General features: G+C 57.5%; 7 protein-coding genes across 7 annotated transcripts; 5 read left to right on the top strand and 2 right to left on the bottom strand.

The window, feature by feature from the left end:
- The first annotated feature begins 320 nt into the window (after nt 1-320).
- Nucleotides 321-862, top strand: J3D65DRAFT_202915 (uncharacterized protein). The gene has a single exon (XM_066794428.1). It carries the CDS (start codon nt 474-476, stop codon nt 747-749), a length of 276 nt encoding a protein of 91 aa, XP_066658451.1. The 5' UTR covers nt 321-473; the 3' UTR covers nt 750-862.
- On the bottom strand, nt 653-2,098 carry J3D65DRAFT_612811 (glycoside hydrolase family 16 protein). Its single transcript, XM_066799054.1, has 2 exons — nt 1,970-2,098; nt 653-1,837 (listed from the first exon to the last, which is right to left on the bottom strand). The coding sequence occupies exons 1-2, from the start codon at nt 2,043-2,045 to the stop codon at nt 975-977; spliced, it is 939 nt and encodes a 312-aa protein (XP_066658450.1). The 5' UTR covers nt 2,046-2,098; the 3' UTR covers nt 653-974.
- A 554-nt stretch (nt 2,099-2,652) lies between these two features.
- On the top strand, nt 2,653-3,218 carry J3D65DRAFT_599946 (Rhodanese-like domain-containing protein; the record flags this gene model as incomplete). The annotated part of the gene is made up of 2 exons (XM_066797941.1): nt 2,653-3,098; nt 3,155-3,218. The coding sequence occupies 2 exons, from the start codon at nt 2,653-2,655 to the stop codon at nt 3,216-3,218; spliced, it is 510 nt and encodes a 169-aa protein (XP_066658449.1).
- A 1,277-nt stretch (nt 3,219-4,495) lies between these two features.
- Nucleotides 4,496-5,919, top strand: J3D65DRAFT_689869 (uncharacterized protein; the record flags this gene model as incomplete). Its single annotated transcript, XM_066803898.1, has 2 exons — nt 4,496-5,487; nt 5,609-5,919. The coding sequence occupies exons 1-2, from the start codon at nt 4,968-4,970 to the stop codon at nt 5,917-5,919; spliced, it is 831 nt and encodes a 276-aa protein (XP_066658448.1). The 5' UTR covers nt 4,496-4,967.
- A 2,220-nt stretch (nt 5,920-8,139) lies between these two features.
- J3D65DRAFT_202896 (uncharacterized protein) lies at nt 8,140-8,767 on the bottom strand. Its single transcript, XM_066794427.1, has one exon. The coding sequence runs from the start codon at nt 8,661-8,663 to the stop codon at nt 8,286-8,288; it is 378 nt and encodes a 125-aa protein (XP_066658447.1). The 5' UTR covers nt 8,664-8,767; the 3' UTR covers nt 8,140-8,285.
- Nucleotides 8,768-10,197: 1,430 nt separating this feature from the next.
- Nucleotides 10,198-13,511, top strand: J3D65DRAFT_548455 (fungal-specific transcription factor domain-containing protein; the record flags this gene model as incomplete). The annotated part of the gene is made up of 3 exons (XM_066796910.1): nt 10,198-10,921; nt 10,981-11,462; nt 11,607-13,511. The coding sequence occupies 3 exons, from the start codon at nt 10,198-10,200 to the stop codon at nt 13,509-13,511; spliced, it is 3,111 nt and encodes a 1,036-aa protein (XP_066658446.1).
- A 3,202-nt stretch (nt 13,512-16,713) lies between these two features.
- On the top strand, nt 16,714-18,226 carry J3D65DRAFT_202812 (RTA1 like protein-domain-containing protein). The gene is made up of 3 exons (XM_066794426.1): nt 16,714-17,201; nt 17,337-17,783; nt 17,888-18,226. The coding sequence occupies exons 1-3, from the start codon at nt 16,879-16,881 to the stop codon at nt 18,078-18,080; spliced, it is 963 nt and encodes a 320-aa protein (XP_066658445.1). The 5' UTR covers nt 16,714-16,878; the 3' UTR covers nt 18,081-18,226.
- The last annotated feature ends 254 nt before the right edge of the window (nt 18,227-18,480 follow it).

Raw genomic sequence — 18,480 nt, 5'->3', positions numbered from 1 at the left:
GCACTGCTATGCTATGCTATGTGTGCATGCTATGCGACCATGCTACTACAGTACAGGCGTAGTCGCCGACAACCGTGCTCTCTCTTGTCGTGCTTCGACCGCCGCCTCTGCATTGCGCTTTCCCTGCATGGGCGCGGAATGTAGAGTACGAAGACTTGTGTGTGTGTGTGTGTGTGTGTGTGTGTGTTGTGCGATCTAAACCCATAATAAACCGGCATACCGCAGCTTGCCTGCGGACAAATGCCAGCCACAAGAAGGGGGGAAGAGGGCGAACGAGGCAAAAAGAGAGCCGGCCGCTGGAACGGATGATGATGATGGTGCACATATATTGTAGATATCCATCGCCTCCCACCACCACCAAAACCGCACCAGCTTCCAGTCAAATCAGCAAAACATTCACCCACCCACTCCCGATGTACTGAAAGGAGAGACATGCATGTAGAGAAGAAGGGGGGAGAGCCAAAAAGAGAAAAATGACAAAACGTACAACAGCCGGGATTCGCTGCTGGTCACCCACGCAACTACTAATCGGCCGCAAGGTAGCTTATCTATGGAAGAGCGGACGGGGTTCCGAGTTTTCTACCTGCTATGGTCGTACGTGGCAACCATTGCAAAGTATTTGTAATAAGTACTCTAGTTGCAAGAGTTTGTACTCGTTCACTGCACTGTTTTTGGTCCTTGGTTTGGTTTCGCTTGCCCCATGTTTATTTAGGGTTCTGCTCGCCTGTCAAGCTGTTAAGGGAAGATGAAGCAGGTGAAAGAGGTGATAGGGAGATGTGAGTATGGGAGTAGATGCATGTCGAGTTGTGGGTTGTCTGTCTGCTTGCTTCCGATATGCGTCAATGCTACGAAGACGGAGCCAAAATCGACTACTGAAGGCCACCAAGAATTGCTCTCGACCGCCATGACAAATCCGCTGAAATGGGGAGAATGAAACTTCAGAAAACAACCAAATGCAATGCAATCTCTGCAGACTACATGGTGTGGCCCTCAGGCGCCGTGTGCCAATCTCTCTCAAAGCAACCCCAGCCGCCGGCCGGCTCCTCGCACAGCTTCAAATTGTGCACCACCAAGTCGTAGACGCCGTCTTCGGGGAGAATGCCCTGGCAGACGTTGCCGCCCATGGCGACATTGAGGATAATCTGCCAATCGCTGATGCGCCGCGTGCCCTCGGGGATATGCGCCTTCATCACGGGGCGGCCATCAATGTACCAAACGAGGCGGCCGCCCCTGCCGTCGGGGGGCTGGTCCCAGGCGAAGCCGTACCAGCGGCCCTCCGGGTGGTCGAGCGCGGGGATGGGCGTCTCGACGACGCGGTGCTTGTTCCAGTCGTCCCCGTTGAAGTGGCCCCAGTGCAGGCAGCTGTGGTTGACGCGGTCGCCGTTCCAGGCCTCGAAGATGTCGGCCTCGCCGTCGACCGGCCACGTGAAGGGCTCGCGCGGCAGCAGCCAGAACGCGGGCCACACGCCGCGCGCGCAGGGCGCCGTGATGCGCGCCAGCAGGAAGCCCCGGTCTCGCGACAGCGTCGTGTGCGACGTCAGCCGCGCAGACGTGTACTGCTGGCCCGCCGGCGCCGAGCGGTTGGCCACGGCGCGCAGCACCAGCGCGTTCGACGGCGTGTGGAACGAGTTTGTCGGCTCCGACGTGTAGTTTTGCGCTTCATTGTTGCCCCAGCCGTGGTCGCCGAGTTGGTGGTGGAAGTGCGCCGATACGGGCTCGTGAGGCGAGAAGGCGGGTCGCCAGTAAAAGGGCGGGCCCGAGGGATGCGGTGGGAGCGGTGGAGGTGCTGCTGCGCCAGGCGGTCCCCATTGCTGCTGCTGAGGCGGCGGCGGCGGTCCTGTTGGTGGATGTGAGCCTGGAAAGAAGTGCGGTGCAGCGGATGGGTATCCGTGGTTAGGGCCATGGCCAGATGGGTTTGGAGCGGGAGCAGGTGGCGGCGGTCTTGTGTAGGCTCCCGAGGATGACGAACTGCGATCGGCCTGGTACTTTTCAATCTTTTCCTTGGCCTTGTTGAGGAAGCCGTCGAGCTGCTTGGAGAACGACATGGTTGGTGTGGTGGTGAAGGTGGGAGTGAGACGCGCCGAAGTTACCTTAGGTACCTTATGCTAGCCCAACGTCATCGCTGTCGCCTGCCTGTCTTGTAATTGCAAAATCCGCCGACAGGCTACGCTTGATAGGACGTCTGCAAGAATCAATTGGTCCAATTCGTTAGCATGGCCAAACCTCTTCAAAGTCTAGTTCTTTCGCAGACTTCACTGCGCAGCAGCTTCTCATGCTTCCTGATTGTGAGTGTGACATCAGGCCAGGGGAACCGGACAAGCCCAACAGTAGGAGGACCTCTGGCCTAGATAGTACAACGGCGACCATGTCAAGAACATCGATCTCCATGGAAGCAACGGTCAATTCAACATGAACTATAAAAAAGCTATGTGACAGGCCAAAGCATGCAACCCCACCACAACGTCAACAACCCCGCCAACCCAACGCAGGAACCACCCAAAACTTTGACCACCACCACCTCATTCCTGCCATCCCATCTTGCTTGACGCCGCCTCGTTCTCCTACTCACCCTCCAGCTTCACGAGCTCCCTCGTCCGCGCCTCCGTCTACCAGCAACTCTCCCACCTCCGCCGCCCTCAATCTTCTTCCACAATGTCCAACGTCACAATCAGCACCCTCAAGCGCATCGACCCCGACGCCCTCTTCGCCCTCCTCCAGCGCAACATCGAAGCTACAGGCAGCACCACCGGGTCCCCGACGCCCTCCTCAACCACCGCACCAGCACCAGCAACCGACGCGCCGCAGGCTCCCTCGGTCGCCATCATCGACGTGCGCGACTCGGACTACATCGGCGGCCACATCCGCGGCTGCACCAACGTGCCAGCGCACAGCCTAGACTGGCGCGCGCCCGAGCTCGCGCGCACGCTGCGCGACGTGCCGCTCGTCGTGTTCCACTGCGCGCTGAGCCAGCAGCGGGGGCCGGGCGCCGCGCTGCGGTATCTGCGGGAGAGGGAGAGGCTGGCGCCGGACGACGAGGGGGCTGTCAAGGAGCAGGACGTCAAGGTGCTGGAGGGCGGGTTCGTGCGGTGGCAGGAGAAGTGAGTTCAATTGCTGTTGCTGGGTGTTTGGTTGCGCGGATTGCTAATGTGCACAGGTACGGCAAGGATTCGTCCGTGACGGAGGGATACGTTGAGGATATTTGGAAGTACGGATACTAGACTCCTCTTTCCCTGCCCGTCTGTTCGTTACCCGCCTCTCCTGCTCCTCCCACTTCTACCGCCTCTCCGTCACAATATGTGTCATGGCAAGCCACATGGTTGACGCACGCGACCCGCGCTGCCCGGTACAGGAGCAACCTCCGCAACGCGCTGAGAGACGCGCACATTCGCGCTGGAAGAGGCGAGCGGGGATGGTAGACTGCTCCCGGAGTAAAAGGGAGAGGGAAAAGCTGCGTCGCCAACACATGTCGACTGCGAAGATTTTGAGATGGCGGCGAAAGACGAGGACAGGAGGCCTTCATCGCCGCGGTATCCTGCAGTAGCGAATCAAGACAGAGAGAAGAGATACGAGAGTCGGGGGCGTGATGAGCAGGGAGCCAAACAACTGCATGTAAGAAGCAGAGAGCCTCCGAGCTGGCAGGCCGAGGAGCAGACAGAAACATGGCCACAGACCAGAAAGCGTGTAAACAAACACACTGAACCTCGCAACAACCCCAATCGCGAAAACCCATCTTTCTTTCCCGTCTCGTCTCTCTCGCAATAAAGTGAACCACGCGCACCCATCCATGCATGCATCAACGTCCACCTCACGCACCCTCTCATCACAAGTCTTACCCCCTTAGAGGCGACGAAAAGCAAGTAGGTGAGCAGTAGACCACAGATGGGTGGGTGAGTCCTGCTGTCCCCTTTATTTTCATACAATAATAGGTAGGTAGGTAAGTGACACAGTGCCAGCCAGCCAGCACACATGATAAACGGGAGCGCCTATTCCTGGCACTGCGCTAGGCAAGCTGAGCAGAGCAGAGCAGAGCACAGCAGAGCACAGCAAGACTGCCGGGCGGTAGTCTCCATCTCACCACGGAAGGAGATGTTGGCGTGTGGTCCGTCCTGTAGACGACACCAAGTCGGAGCGTTGATTCCGTCTACCTACTTAGATGGTAGTGCGACTACCCCTCCCTCCTCCCCGTCCCCTCTGCTTCTCTCCAAGGACGCGCGCATGTACGCATTTGTACATGTATGTCGGCCTCACGACTTTGTGTCCCAGCACAGAAAAAGGGAAAAGAGAAAGAGAGGGAACATGTGTGCAGTGACGGCACCCACGGATCGGCCACACTCCCATCTACTGCGCGCTCAATCAGAATAACCACGGCCTCATTGTCTTTCAGGGAGCAGAACTACGTCAGAGCAAGGGCTTCCACCTAGGCGGCGAGGAAGCATACCAGAAATGAGGGGAGAAGCACTTACCACACAACTACCGTGCCTTGTCTTTACCACTCACGCGAGAAGCGTAGGGTGGGAAAGTCCAGTAGCGGTGCGGTAGCGGTAGGGAGGTAGAAATGTCGTTGACGCAGTAGAGTCTCTTTCTCCTTCTCATTCATACTTCCTTCTCTTGCAGATCTTCTAGACTCCCTCCCTCTACTGACTCACCACCATTCAAACGCACTTACCTCGTCGCGTCGAACCCAAGGCGCGCGCGAATCGACATGGTATCTGATCGCCCAAGAGTGAGTGAGACGAAGACGGAAATTCCAGGACGGGACAGCCAAAAGAGCGCGCCGAGTCGAGTCGAGACTCGAGAGAAGGAGGGAAGGGAGAAAAGGAAATGGTAGCTGGTGTCCAGTACCTGCACGTCGCACAGTGCGTGGTGTCGAAAGAAAGGGCGGTTCCCGGTACTGTAGCCAGGTCTGTGGAGTGTTCGTCCATCACCACAGCCAAGGTACCAGATTTGGGGAGCTGTCGTACGCCACCATGGCCAGGCCTGGCCTGGGAGGTGTCATGCATCACCGCAGCTACACGCGTGGAACAGTAGTTCATCAGCTTCGCCGCATTTTGGGAACTGACGCTTCTCTTGACACCCGTCCACTGCGGCGACGTATGGAAGCGAGAGAATCCCGCGTCTTCTCATCTGACATGAGCATCACCATCGCCATGAAAACTCCTCTGTCGTCTGGCTTGAATATCGTCAGCACCATCTCACCAAACGCAGTCGAAAGTTTGTTTTCAGAGCAAATGCGACGCGGTGTGACGCCACAAGCGCGCCCGGAGCATATTCAACAACGCACGCAAACACGAGTCCTCCGCGATGCGCCCGTCCGTCTGTTCATCTGCCGTCAGCTCTACCGCGAGCCTTACCTACCGAGAACCGATATTCTCGACACGGAGTGCGATGCGGGCAGACACCGGACACCGGGCAACGGAGCCGGAGCATCGGGGCATCGCCAGCAGTCCATCCGTGCCGTACGGAGTGCACGCTTCGCTTGTGTGGTCGGTGAGTAGTAGCGGATGAACGAGTGAGTAAGCGAATATTGAGAGGGAGAGCCGAAGAATAGAGCGAGCGCCGGTCAGTGGTGGGCGAGGTGGGTCGGGAGACGACACACGCGCTTGGAAAGTGGGTAACGTCAACCGAGGGCAGGCGGTAGCGCAACGATCACATTCGAATACGACTACGACTATTATGTGCTGTCCTCGATTGGTCGACCAACGACTCGATGGACGAGACGGCGGCGGCGATGATGATGATGATGATGATGATGATGATGATGATGATGATGATGATGATGATCGTGAAGGTGATGAAGGCCTCACTTTTGTTTCCAGTTCAAAAGAGCGACGTCTGTTGCGAAATGGCGACAAGGGACAGCCTGGTGACAACATGGAAGTGCTCTGTCGACGCAATTTGGCGGTGAGACCGCGGCGGTAGATTCCATCGTACCTTGTGGACGACCTTGGTGAGTGTCTTGGAATGCGACATGAACAGCAAGGCAGCGGAAAAGTGTTTTCACATACCCACCACAACAGTGCCTTGGTAAATTGACAGCTCGGCAGCCCAGAGAGCAATAGGGCAGTACAGCGAGCGGCATAGGCGCGCGTTTGTGTAAGGCCGACTTTTTTGGACTTGAGAAAGGGAACAAAGTGCACGGCCACCGCGGGCCCGGATGATGGAGACAAAATATCGGCGATCGTCAGGTACGGATAGGCGATGGCAGAGTCCAGTCCATTATTATTCCCATTCAGGCGGTCGGCGAGAAAAGTGGTCCTTCTCTCAAAGCTGCTGGCATCGGTGTGTACTCCTGGCAAGACAGCAGTAGTGAAGCAGATAGGACAGGAGGTACTTTTCAACAGTCAGGAATCACCTGTCAAATCGCAGCAGATGCCTTGGTACACCTGTTGGCTGATTTCCTCATCGAAAATTTTAGGGGCCGGACGTCTGTGCTCGCGGTTCGGCGCGTGTGGAGGCAGAGGTCAAGACTCGAGATCTATGATGAGAGTGGCGTGCGGACGGTTTCCGCTTGTATAAAAACAGTCCATCTCTCAAGCCTACGACCAAACTTGAGCGTTTCGACCTCGAAATTCGCGGAAACAGGAGCTGGTAGCCCTCGAAAGAAACGATGCCAAGGGCTGAGCTCAGGTCCTGTCCGATGAGATCGCTCACTCTCGAGCTTACAGTTGGTGAACCAGTCCTCAGGCAGTCGGCGCGGCGACGCGGCATTTAGTCAATGGCTGTAGCAAAGGACCGCCGCTTTTGGTCGGATATATCAAGGCCATTATTCATTATTCCGCCTGGCGTCGACCTCGTGCTTCATGTTGACCGCTCGGAACCAAGTCCACAGCACGCGTACATGTGCCAAGATCAGGAGCATCTCGTCCACGTAGCTGCGAGCTTAAAGTATGACGAGCGGCAGCCGACCTGCCCTTGTAGGCAATTGGAATCGCAATTGCGACTCGAGGTGACTTTAGGTCTCCCAAGTGTTGCTCGCAGCAGCTCCGAGGGCGGAACGAGTGCATGCAAACAAGCCGTTGCTGCGAAGCTAATCCACGCGCCTGCCAAACACACGCGCATTGCTGCGAGCTCATGCGATAGATACCGTACCGCTAGCTGTCGGCGCGCTGCATCCACGGGCCGGTGCGTGCATTTGATGCCTGCAGAGCAGCTTGCATCGAGGAGGGCCGTGAGCTGGGATGGTGCTTAGCTGTCAGCACTTGGGACGGCATGGCATCGAGCTAGCGATTGTTGAACAAGTTGAGAGGATGCGGATATCGGGAGCAGCGCCTGGGTAGTAGGCAGCCAGCCAATAGTGGTGGCGGAGCAGTACAAGTGAGACACATTTTAGCGGCGAGCAATGTGTAATACATAATGCGATGAGGTTGATTCCGGGACATCTGTAGGTGAGCAAGCTTCGACGACCGTGCAGCCTTGGACCAGCACAAGGCCAGAAACAGCGGCAGTGACCCTAGCGTGAGCCACTGCACGAGCAAAGGGCGCTCCAGCAGCGATTCAAGAAACAGGACCCTGCATCGCGGTGCATAAAAAGTCCCTGTTGATGGTGTGGCTGTTTGCCACGTCGACGGACAGCCGCAAATCTATCCATGATGAGCCAATTCTGGACCAGGCCTTTATGCAGCCGGGGCGTCTCGAAAGGAAGGAGAGCCGCGATCCATCGTCCAGAACAGCAACAGAGGAGCTGCCCTTGACGCGGCTCGCCTTGAGACCTGCTGTTGCCGCCCGTTTCGTTTCGGCTCGGGGGGGGGGGGGGGGGGGGGGGAGGGGGGGCACTGGACCCCTAGCTCGCGGGCTCGGCGAATTTTCCCTCGTGCTGATTGATCAGGACACTGCGAGCACACTGCATGGCCTGGTTCTGCTGCCAGCTGGTCGAATCGACCAAGACACCCCGCTCGCCGAGGGCCCGCGGCCAGTCAGTCCTTGTGCACATCAGTCGGAAATGGGCACAGATGGACATGGCGGAAGCCGGGACGAGTTTACAGCGTCGCCATGAATGCTTGTTTGCGCGTCGGGCATTCCTCGTCTTGTCGGATTAGTGCCGGTGCTGCGTCGGTTTGCGTTGCTCGATGCGGGAAGAAGCGCCTTTCGCTGGCGTGCCTGAGTGGCTGCACTTGAGACCGCCTCTTGCCCGTCGAGTAGGGCCGTGAATGAGGCCGGACAAAGGCAGAGATGCATGGGATGGGTTGAGAACGAATGACGGCCGTCTGACACGTCGTCGGTGCCGTCTGGTCGGACTCGCGGGGTCCGCGTTTTTTGAGGGGTCCGGCGGTGGTTGTGGACGAGCATCAAGGGGCGAGGAGCGCAAAGGGACAAGCGTATGGTAGAGCAAGGGCAGAAAAGGACGCAAAGACGGGGATTACATAACGGGGTTGGGGATGGCGTGAGGGCATTGGGATAAGCGACGTAGCAGAATCTAGATTCGAGGATGCCTCTCTCGTTGCAGACGTCGGCCTGAGCACCAAAAGGACAACAACGAAGAGGACGATGGAAATAAAGCAAGTGATGGGCAATGTGCCAGCTAAGAAAAGAATAAACGTGTGGACAGTGGACGCGGAGCGATCGTGGTGGCCGGGGGGTGGTAGTGTCAAAGTACAGGGGTGTCGGACTCGACGATGTCCGGGAGCGCCTGAGAAGGGGAGTCGGTCAGATTTGCGCGGTGACATGATCAGGCCGGAGAAGGGAGGAGGAGGAGAGAAATGAGAGAATTGTTTGCGTCTGTCAGCTTGACGAGGCTGTGGGTGAGAAGTGCACTCGAAGAAGAAGAGGAATAAGAAGAAGAAGCAAGACTGTGGTGAGCGCTAGGAGGTATTTCGAATGGCCGGGCGAGCGGGTGGCGGCCAAATACCGTGCGCCTCGCGGGCCACAGGGCGCAATGGCGCTCGACCACCGAGCACAAAAGAGGCGGACGACGTCACAGCGGCGGCAGGCGATTGGTGAGGAGGACGACGAACGCGTGGCTTGTCGACATGTCGGCTTATTGGGCACGTGCAGTGCAAAGCACGGCGGCGGGAGGATGAGAGAAGAAGAGGTGGTGGTGGTGGTGGTGGTGGTGGTGAGGGCAGCGGTAGTAGGTTTGCCGGTAGCCGGGAGGCAGCTGAGGTCGGCTTTCCTTCCGTTCGGCGGCGGCACTCGGGCTGCTATCTCCGGGTACGTCGAGGAAGCATGTCAGCCAGGCATGAACAGCGGATGAGATTCGGCGCCGGCGCAGCCTGAAAGCAGTCGGCGCGGTTTGGAGAGGTGACGGAAAAGTGATGCGATGCGATGGGCTTGGTTCCTGGTTGTTGGAGAGGGCGAGTCAGGGCCGTCGAGTCGGAAGGGTCAACAGAAGGGACCAGTCGGCAAGGCCGTGATGAGCCGCATGTGCAAACCACGAGTCGAGGCATTGACGGATGGATGTTGATTTCGCAAGTGGCGGCATGGATTCGGCGGCGGCACCGGGGCGTACCTAGCGCAATCGGCGGTCATGCCGACTGTAGTACTGTAGTGTGTACTGGCAGCCGGAGTACCCTTGGCAGGGCAGGGCAGGGCAGGGCAGGGCACCGCAGGGCAGGGCAGTCAACGACATCCATCATATTGTCACATTGCATGACGGCGGATGCGACGTCGTCGTAATAGACCTGAGCAGAGACGAGACTGGACTGGAAGAAATCAAAACACGTATGTACATCCAGCGTCCCCGACTCCCAGTCTCCACTCGTCCCGCACTCCGCTCCCTCGGCCTCGCAGTGCACAATCACCACCTCGTCCTCTGCTTCGCTCCACTTTCTGCCAAAGAGCCTCACCTGGGCCCCGCGATCTGCACCCGCCGTTTGTTGTGCAGTCAGTCCCAGTCCAATTCCAAGGACGGACCGGACGCGTCCATAACACGAAACGAATACACCCATCCGCCATCCGCCATCCACCTCAGCCCAGCCCAGCCCAGGGTGCGAGAGTCTTCGCTCGCTAAATCCGTGCAAAAATTTCTGCGCGCGCCTTCGGCCAGCTCGCCGAGCCACCTTCATCCCACTTCGCTTCCGCAAAACCCCCACCATCCACACCCACATCCATCTTGCCTCGACATCCATCTTTCTCTCCCTCAGTTCTCCACTCCCCTCCCCTCCCCTCCCCTCCCCTCCCTCACCAACCACTCCAACGCGTCCGGCACCCCTCCTCCTGTCGACGACGCATGTCGACGGTTTAGAGCTTCCCTCCTCCGCCATGGACGCCGCCGACACCTTCCATCCCACAAACTCATACCTGCATGGGATCCCGACGCCGTCAGGAACGCACTCGCAGCCCTTGACTCCCCATCAGTCGGCCGCCGGCTCTCTGCCGCCGCAGCGCTTCCGTGCTCAATCCACTTCCACCCATCAGCTCCCCCCACTGCCTCCACTCGGCAATGCGCACTTCTCCACAAACTACGGGAGTGCACCCCAGACTCCGCTGACCCCCCAGACTCCTGCAACTTCGGCGGCGCCATCCTTGAATCATGGCCGCTCTCTGCCCGTCATTGCGCCCCATCCCCCGTTGCAGTCCAATCCTTCGTCGAGCTCCTACTTTCTGCCGCACTCGTCCCTGTCCAACGGCCAGTCCATGGGCCCCATCACCACCAGCACCCACTCGACCAATCCTGCGCCCTCGACCATGACGGCCTCGCTGCACGACATTCGCCCCATGCCTGCCGCCGGCATTGGCATGCCCTACGGCTCGTCCCACATTTTGAGCCAGCCCCCCATTGTCCCCAACCAGGAACCGGAACCCATACACGTCGTCGGACAGCAGGGTCGTCGCGGCGTCCTGCCGACCGCCAATGGACGTCCGGCCCCGGGATCCGCAAAGGCGACACAAAACTTGACCAAGAACGCTGACAACAAGTACGAGTGTCCGCACTGCTCCAAGACGTACCTGCACCTCAAGCACCTCAAGCGTCATTTGTTGCGACGTGAGACATTTCCGACCACATATTTCGTCGTGTGCGCGCGCTGACCCTCTCCCTTCCAGACACCGGCGAACGCCCGTACCAGTGCCACTTGTGCAAGGACACTTTTTCCAGGAGCGACATTCTCAAGCGCCACTTTCAAAAGTGCTCGATCCGCCGCGGCAATCCCACGGGCCAGAACCACTTGGCCAATTCCCAGGCTCACTTGAGGAAGAACCGAAACTCCCAAGGGGGATCAGGTGATCATAGCTACCTCAACGCCGTCAATGCGACCCCGACCTTTTCCAACGGTAGCCCCTTTTCCAACAACCTCATGGGCAACTCGGGCTTCTCGGGCGGCTCTCCGGGGAGTTACGCTGAGAGCGCCGCGTCCATGTCGGCCCGCACGTCTCGCGCCAACAGCCTGATGCAGCCGCGGACCGAGATGGCCGGCGTCACGCCGATTCAAGACCAGCGCCGCAGCATCTCGCATGTCGAGCTGCTCAACAATCATCGGATGAGCTTTGATGCCTCCGCCAATCATGATTTCAGGGCGACCAACGCGGTCCCTGCCAACCTCGGTACGCAAATGTCAGGATACAACCTCAACTCCAACATGAACACCAACATGCAGCAAAACATGAACCAGAATGTCAACCAAGCCATGACGCAGCCCGAGCAGCTCAACAACCACTTCGGCTACAGCCAGGCGGTTTCCGGCCCGAATATGCACTCCAACATGGCCATGAACAACGCCAATGGCATTAACAACATGAACACGGTCCAAAACGGCCAGGGAAACGGCCTTGGTTGGGATAATCCTTACCACCAAAACGGTGGCCAGGACGCATTCGGCATCTCAACCAGCATCTCTCAGGACCCTGTTGCTATAAAAACCGAGACAGACCTAACCCCCCAAACCAACTACCAACACCACCAATCCTCCCATGAAGCCACCCCGGATGGCATGTTCAGCAACCTCTATTCCAGTGCGTCGGCTTTCCCCAACACAGAAACTGTGTTTGATTCTTGGGACTTGAGCTCTTCTGATCCATTGCAGAATAAAGCTGAAGCGTTGATCTCATTTTGCTTCCCTGGAGGCACCGCGATCGTTCAGCCGCACGAGGCCCAGGCGCTCGAAATCCTGAGGAGCTTCTCGTCACTGGAGACGCTCAAGTCCTACCTGGATGGCTTTAGGAATTTCCAGGAACATTGGCCCGTCATTCACGTGCCCACTTTCAACCCGGCCATGGCCGACAACGCTTTGCTCTTGACCATGCTTTGCATCGGCGCCGTCTACGCAAAGGACGAGAATCTTGTCCAGGTGCGCGCGCTCATGGAAGTCGTCAAGTCGGCCATCCAGCGCACTTCTCGCGTCTACAACTTCGCCGACGCTGTCGACTCCGCTCCGTCTGCGCACGACGTCGAAGAGCTTCAGACCATTGCCCTGCTCTGCGTCGCCTTTTTGTGGCACGGCAACACCTCACAACGGAACCGGACGGTCGACGAGTTTCCAAAGCTCGCTCGCGTCGTGCGCAAGGCTGGTCTACTCAGCCCTGTTCAGCCGGGCGAAGCAGGCTACAGCGTGCTGCACCACGTCGGCGACGATGCCGAACCACAGCATTTTCAACAGTGGAAGTGGGAGAGCTGGGTCGCACAAGAAAAAAGGTCTCGTGTCGTGTTTCTCTTCTTCCTCCTCGACGCTGCCATGGTCATGTTCTCCAACTGCCGCGCCCAATTCGACGTTTGCGAGATCCGCATCCCGCTGCCGGCCGACGACGCCGCTTGGGAGGCTCGGAATGCGCACGAGTGCGCCGATGCGCTTGGCCTGCATGGCAAGGAAGCGCAAGCAAAGAGAAATATTACTGGCAGCCGTCGCATCAAGCAGCTCGAGTTGCACGAAGTCCTTCGAATCCTGGCACAGAGCAACTCTGATCTCCTGCCCCGCTCGACCAACGTCTACACCAAATTCATCGTCATCCATGCGCTGCACGTCCAAATGTGGAGCGCACTTCGCCAAGCAGCCCAGCACGCAGTCTTGCCGCCAAACAATGCTATTTCACCCACTGGCTCCAGCACTCCTCAGTCAAACGGGGACTGGAACTATTCCGACTCTGCGTCCAACAGCACTTGCAGCAGCGGTTCTGCAACTCCGGTTGATGGAATCGCCGCGCAAAACGCCCAGCAGGCGCTCAAGGTCATCAACAATGCCTTGGACAAGTGGAAGCGAAGCTGGGACATGGACCTCGAGATTCAGTATGGTGCCAATGCACCGCCCAGGTCTGGATTTTGCAGAGATGGAATCCACTACTACTGGCTCGCCCACACCGTCATTCGCCGCCGCTGCGCCGACTGGCTCAAGATGGATTCCGATCAGAGGTTCCGCAACACCATCCATTTGCTCAAGCAGATCAAGACGTGGGTCTACTCGGAGCAGAACAAGACGGGCCAGAGCACCGGTGCTCTTGCTCACATTGACAACAACTACGCTCTCGAGGAGCTAAGCCTTGACATGAAGTTGCTGTTTGCACCGGTCGAAAAGCGCGCGCAGACGCCCACGACGCACATCAAGACGGAGCCAGCCACGAACGCTAATGCCACCACCTATTCATGAACCGGTAACGACGTACAAACAAGGCTCGATGGCCGCATCAATACCACCCTGCGCACATGGCAAAAGTAATGTTCTTGTCAAAAAAATTTCTCTGGATCAATGATTACGACTGTCGCCCATCAATTGCATTTTCTGCATCAAAACAAATAGACGAGATCGGCGTTTTTTGCTGCCTCGAAAGACGACACAGTCAAGAGGTGCTGTTCCCGCATGCATATCCGGGGAAGGCTCAACATGGGGTGGAATTGCCCATACATTTCTTTTCTTTCCTGTCGCAAATAAAAAAACCACTTATAGACCTGTCAGGGCCAGGCCCAGTCATTGTCAGTTTTTGCCAGTCTTTGCATTTTCTCTGGCGCATTGAGGGAGTCTAGTCTTTTTTTTTTTTTTCGTTTCTTCGAACGCTGCTCATTTTCATCTTGCATGGTTGCATTTGCATCACCGTCACATCAATCATTAGACAGGCGTTGCGTCTTCTTTGGCTGGGAGGACGGTCGGCATGTGGCGGCGCGCCAGCGATGAAATACGTAGATAAAAATCCCCGTCGATGGTTGCAGTCGTTGTACAAATGGGGTTCTGGTCATTTGTCCTCTCTTCTTTCAATCTTTCATAGATCGAACACAGCGCGCGCTGTTGCTTGTTTATTGCATTGGACGCTTGAATGCATGCATGGCTGACTGGATAGATGGATGGATGGGAGGGTGGAGGAGCGAGCATTGTGTGGCATGAGCATCATCAGCATCAGCATCAGCATCAGCATCAGCATTGGCGGCACATCAGCATTTGAACGGACGGAGTGAAGCAGAGTAGTAGAGAGAAAGAGTAGAAGAGAAGAAAAGATTAGTAGACATGCAGAATAAAGAATCACCATTGAATCCACTGCGACTTAAATGCGTACGTACGAAATCATTGCAAGAGTTGGCGGTAGGGTGCTTGTGACGGCAGGAGTTGTCTCTCGCACACGACGCTTAGGTGATGATGGTGTTGGCTGGCTAGCTGCTCCCTTTCCTCTCCCTGTCTTCAATCCATTAGATCGAGCGAACCTACGGCCCGCCGCGCGCCGCCTTCCCGTTATTTTAGAGGCACCAAAAGCGGAGACTTGCTGCCATTTCTCCGACGTTTGAAGTTCATAGGGAACCAATTGGACGTGTGCATTTCCATTTCTCCCCTTTGAATCAGTCGCTACTGTGCGCTAATGGTCTCCGCTTGTGCTCCTAGTTCATCGTGTACCACTTTGGCTCTGAGCGCTTGTCATCCCAAACAACCCAACGTCCACCCCGCCGCCGCCGCACCGTGGCACCAAGACGCGGCCCGCTCCGCCGACCGGCTCCTGGTTTTTGTGTGGGTGCTTTCAGCGCGGGAAAATCCTCTGCCTTTTTCTCTTGATGCCGCTCTACGCAACTGCTCCACCTCTGCGCTCCAGCGTCTCGTGCGACTCTACATGCTTTGCCAGCTACCTGTAACGCGAGCGGTGCTGAAATTGTCTGCGTGCGGGCAGGTTCGCACCGGCTGGGCTCGTCGTGACGTCCACTGGTCCCAACTCGACTACCACAGCCATGACCAAATTCGCTGAACGCACGACGTGGGTTACTCTCAAGAAATCAGAAGACGGAGAGAAAGAACAAGGACAGGATGTCCGCACGGCACCCGCCCGTGTAATATAATCCAGCCCAGCGCCAGTGCAGCGCCGCAAGCTTACCCACGCGCCAGGAACACGTCGCGCAGCATCAATGACGCGCAGCAAGCGGGCGGACGGGCGGGCCAGCGGGCGCGCGCGAACCGTTTTTCTGCGCCTGTTTCCTGTCATAGCCGGACGCTCAGACGGCGACGAGATAGGAGCTCGGTGGGTGAGGTGGGTGCCGTGAGGTTTGACGCACCCGCCGCGCCACTTCCCGATCGGGTAGCAACGTCGCGAACGGGCACGGGAACGGGCACGGGCAAAGGACTCCACGCCGACTGGCGTGCCTACACGGCCGACGAAACACTGCTTTGGTGCTGGCTGATTGGCCGGGGTTGCCTGGGCGCAGGAGGATTGCAGTGTCAGGTCAGCATGCGCCTCGTCCACGTCCCCGTTCCCGTCTGCCCACTTACTCTGCGAGACTACCACGGCAAGGCAGCAGCTGAAGAGAGGAGATTGGTAAGTTGGAGAGCGGCTGACGTGCTCTATCTTTTTTGTACCTTATGCTTACTTGGAGCGGCGCGGCGGTCTTGGCTGCTGTCCTAGAACGACTTGCTGTACGAGACAGACGTCTTCTCTCGCGGCTGTCATGATTCTTAGCGACCCACTGGTCCCCAGCCGGGGCTATTCGGCCTCGAACACCACGAAACTAGCCTTTGAGACTCTCACGTAGGCTTCCAGAAAACTGCGTTGCCAATTGGTCTGCCTGACCTCAAAATAGCCCGATGAGGGCCCAAACAAGAGGTGATTAGTTCAACACTGCTCGCCACAAGCTTCGCCAAGTTTCTTTCGTGCTTTTCTGTCATTTTCCTGCATACTACACGGAATTTCTCGGATTCTGTCCACGTCCGCTAGACTGCCCGGAGACGAATCTGAGAGGAGTTGGAGGGTGTAGGGAAAAGAGCCACAGCACAGCAATCGAACCGAGTTTGAACGAATCACTCAATCATGATGTGATTCTTTACCGCCCACAAGTCGCTTTCGACTGTGCTGCGCGTCATTGATTAGCTCCCTTCAAAGAAAAAACAGCCGCAGCCTTTTTCCTTCTGCCTGATGGGGGCGTCCTTGACATGCAAACCTCTCCCCACAAATCCCACCAAGGACGACCAAACGACTGCGGCACCCCGACCTCCCGCGTCACCATTTCCTTCTTGGGCATTCGTTCGCTCGTCTTCCCATCCTAAGCCTCTCTGCGACGTGGATCACGCCGCAGCCGCGAGTTCGCGCGCCTGGCTGCCGGACGGACCGCCAGGGACACAACACGACCGACCGACATCAAGGATCTCGAAACGAGCAGCATCGTACCCACTCTGTGCCCGCACAGCCCGTTTTGCTTGTTTTTCTTGTTGTTCGGCTTGACTCACCCCTGGACAGCCGCTCCGCGGGCGGTCCGCGGAAACGGGATATAAACTGCCTGCGAGCCAAGTCTCTGCGCTCACCTCATCCTGCTTCCAAGTCTTTTTTGTTTTGTCCTGGCATCTTTTGCTTTGTTGTATTAGACTGTCCAGAATCTGGTTGCGAAGTTGTCGACATTCTTCCTCTACACCCGCGCGCGGCGCCTGTCTACAAAGATACCCCTTCCTCCCCGTCCGCCTACATCTCGACCACCTCAAGACTCCAACGCAGCAGCTGTCCCCTGAACCACCACCACGGACACCAACACCACCAAACTCCGAAACCCACGCCAAAATGTCAGACAACTGCACCGTCTCCACATGTCCGATCTCCGCATCGACCCTGGGCTACCGGCCCAACATCTTCTGCTCCATCTTCTTCATCTCGCTCTTCGGCGCCGCGGCAGCAGTGCACCTATTACAGGCCCTGCGATACCGAACCTGGTTCTTCAGCGTGGCCATGATACTAGGCTGCCTGTGCGAGGCGGGCGGCTACCCGGGCCGGCTGATGCTGCACCACGACCCGTTCAGCCAGTCCGGGTTCAACCTGCAGATTGTGCTGTTGACGATTGCGCCGGCGTTCCTGTCGGCGGGCCTTTATTTGATGCTAAAGCATCTGTGAGTTTTGCCCCCCCTGCTCTTCAATACCCCCTTGTTGGCCATGCATTACCCCCTGAATCATCCACTCCCTCACTGCAACACCACACACCCACCCACCACCCAAATCGTAATCCAACTAACACCACGCCCCAGCGTCCTCGCCTACTCGCCCTCCCTCTCGCGCATCCCACCCGCCTGGTACACCTGGATCTTCATCCCCTGCGACTTCGTCTCGCTCGTCCTGCAAGCCGCAGGCGGCGGCATGGCGGCCACCGCCGACTCGTCGGACAAAGACATGCTGGACACGGGCAACAACATCATGATGGCGGGTCTCTCCTTCCAAGTCTTCACGCTCGCCATCTTCGCCATCCTGTCCATCGAGTTTGCGTGGCGCGTGTGGCGCTGCGCCGACGCGGCCGCCATGAACGACAAGACGCGCGCGCTGCGCGGGTCGCGCAAGTTCCGCGGGTTCCTGGCGGCGCTGTTCATCGCGTTTTGGGCCATCATGTTTAGGTGTATTTATCGGATTGTGGAGATGGCGGGCGGGTGGGGGAATCCTATCATGCAGGATGAGATTAGTTTCATTATTTTGGATCCGAGGTCAGTCGGTTTGCCCCTTATTTCCGCTTTCCTCCCCTGTTCATGCTTCCTTCTTCCCCTCCAGAGAAGATTGAGCAGCGGAAACTGATTCCTTGTGTGCACAGTCTCTGCGCCCTCGCCGTCGTCGTCCTGACCGCCTGGCACCCCGGCTACTGCTTCAACTACCGCGTCGTCAACGCCGACGTCGTCGATTCGGAAAAAGCGCAGCAGCGCCCGTTGTCCGAGGCGTCGACTTGGCGCGCCGCGTCCGATAGCAGGGAGTTTGAGATGGTGAAGAAGGATGGCGCGGAGGTGTAGGGCTTTTGAGATGGAGGCTGAATTTCATTTTGTCTAACAGTGCTTGGAGAAGGGGGGATAGGCAAGGGGGAAGGGGTGATGGTGGTCAGGGGTCATACTGATGAGGACGATGAGAATGATGGGACTGAGGTGGTGGGGTTTTGCGACTAGACTGGACTGGATAGGATTGGATTGGGCTAGATTGCGGTCGACTTACTCTGTAGGACTATTTTGGGGGGACGCAGACCGACATTGTGCTCGCACTTGCCCGAGCACCAAAAAGAAGCAAACGTTTTCTCCAACCGCGCAACATTCACTTCCAATTCTCCACCCCCCTCTCAGCCAACAAACACAAGAAACGTCTCCTCGCGTTGAGCAAACTCCAGCGTCTTCCCAAAAACCCGAGCACCGTCTCAGACCC

The sequence above is a fragment of the Phyllosticta citribraziliensis genome (genome assembly GCF_038025025.1).
Source record: "Phyllosticta citribraziliensis strain CPC 17464 chromosome Unknown J3D65scaffold_2, whole genome shotgun sequence".
NCBI classification, from domain to species: Eukaryota; Fungi; Ascomycota; class Dothideomycetes; order Botryosphaeriales; family Phyllostictaceae; genus Phyllosticta; species Phyllosticta citribraziliensis.
This window is presented reverse-complemented; position numbering and strand designations above follow the sequence as displayed.

Bases quoted from the DNA above. Each gene is read 5' to 3' on its own strand.
- J3D65DRAFT_612811 (XM_066799054.1), bottom strand. From the start codon at position 2,045: ATGTCGTTCTCCAAGCAGCTCGACGGCTTCCTCAACAAGGCCAAGGAA. The intron at 1,838-1,969 runs GTTCGTCATCCT...ATCCACCAACAG, and splicing joins AAAGTACCAGGCCGATCGCA to GACCGCCGCCGCCGCCTCAG.
- J3D65DRAFT_202812 (XM_066794426.1), top strand. From the start codon at position 16,879: ATGTCAGACAACTGCACCGTCTCCACATGTCCGATCTCCGCATCGACC. The intron at 17,202-17,336 runs GTGAGTTTTGCC...ACCACGCCCCAG, and splicing joins TATTTGATGCTAAAGCATCT to CGTCCTCGCCTACTCGCCCT. The intron at 17,784-17,887 runs GTCAGTCGGTTT...TTGTGTGCACAG, and splicing joins TTCATTATTTTGGATCCGAG to TCTCTGCGCCCTCGCCGTCG.
- J3D65DRAFT_202896 (XM_066794427.1), bottom strand. From the start codon at position 8,663: ATGTCACCGCGCAAATCTGACCGACTCCCCTTCTCAGGCGCTCCCGGA.
- J3D65DRAFT_202915 (XM_066794428.1), top strand. From the start codon at position 474: ATGACAAAACGTACAACAGCCGGGATTCGCTGCTGGTCACCCACGCAA.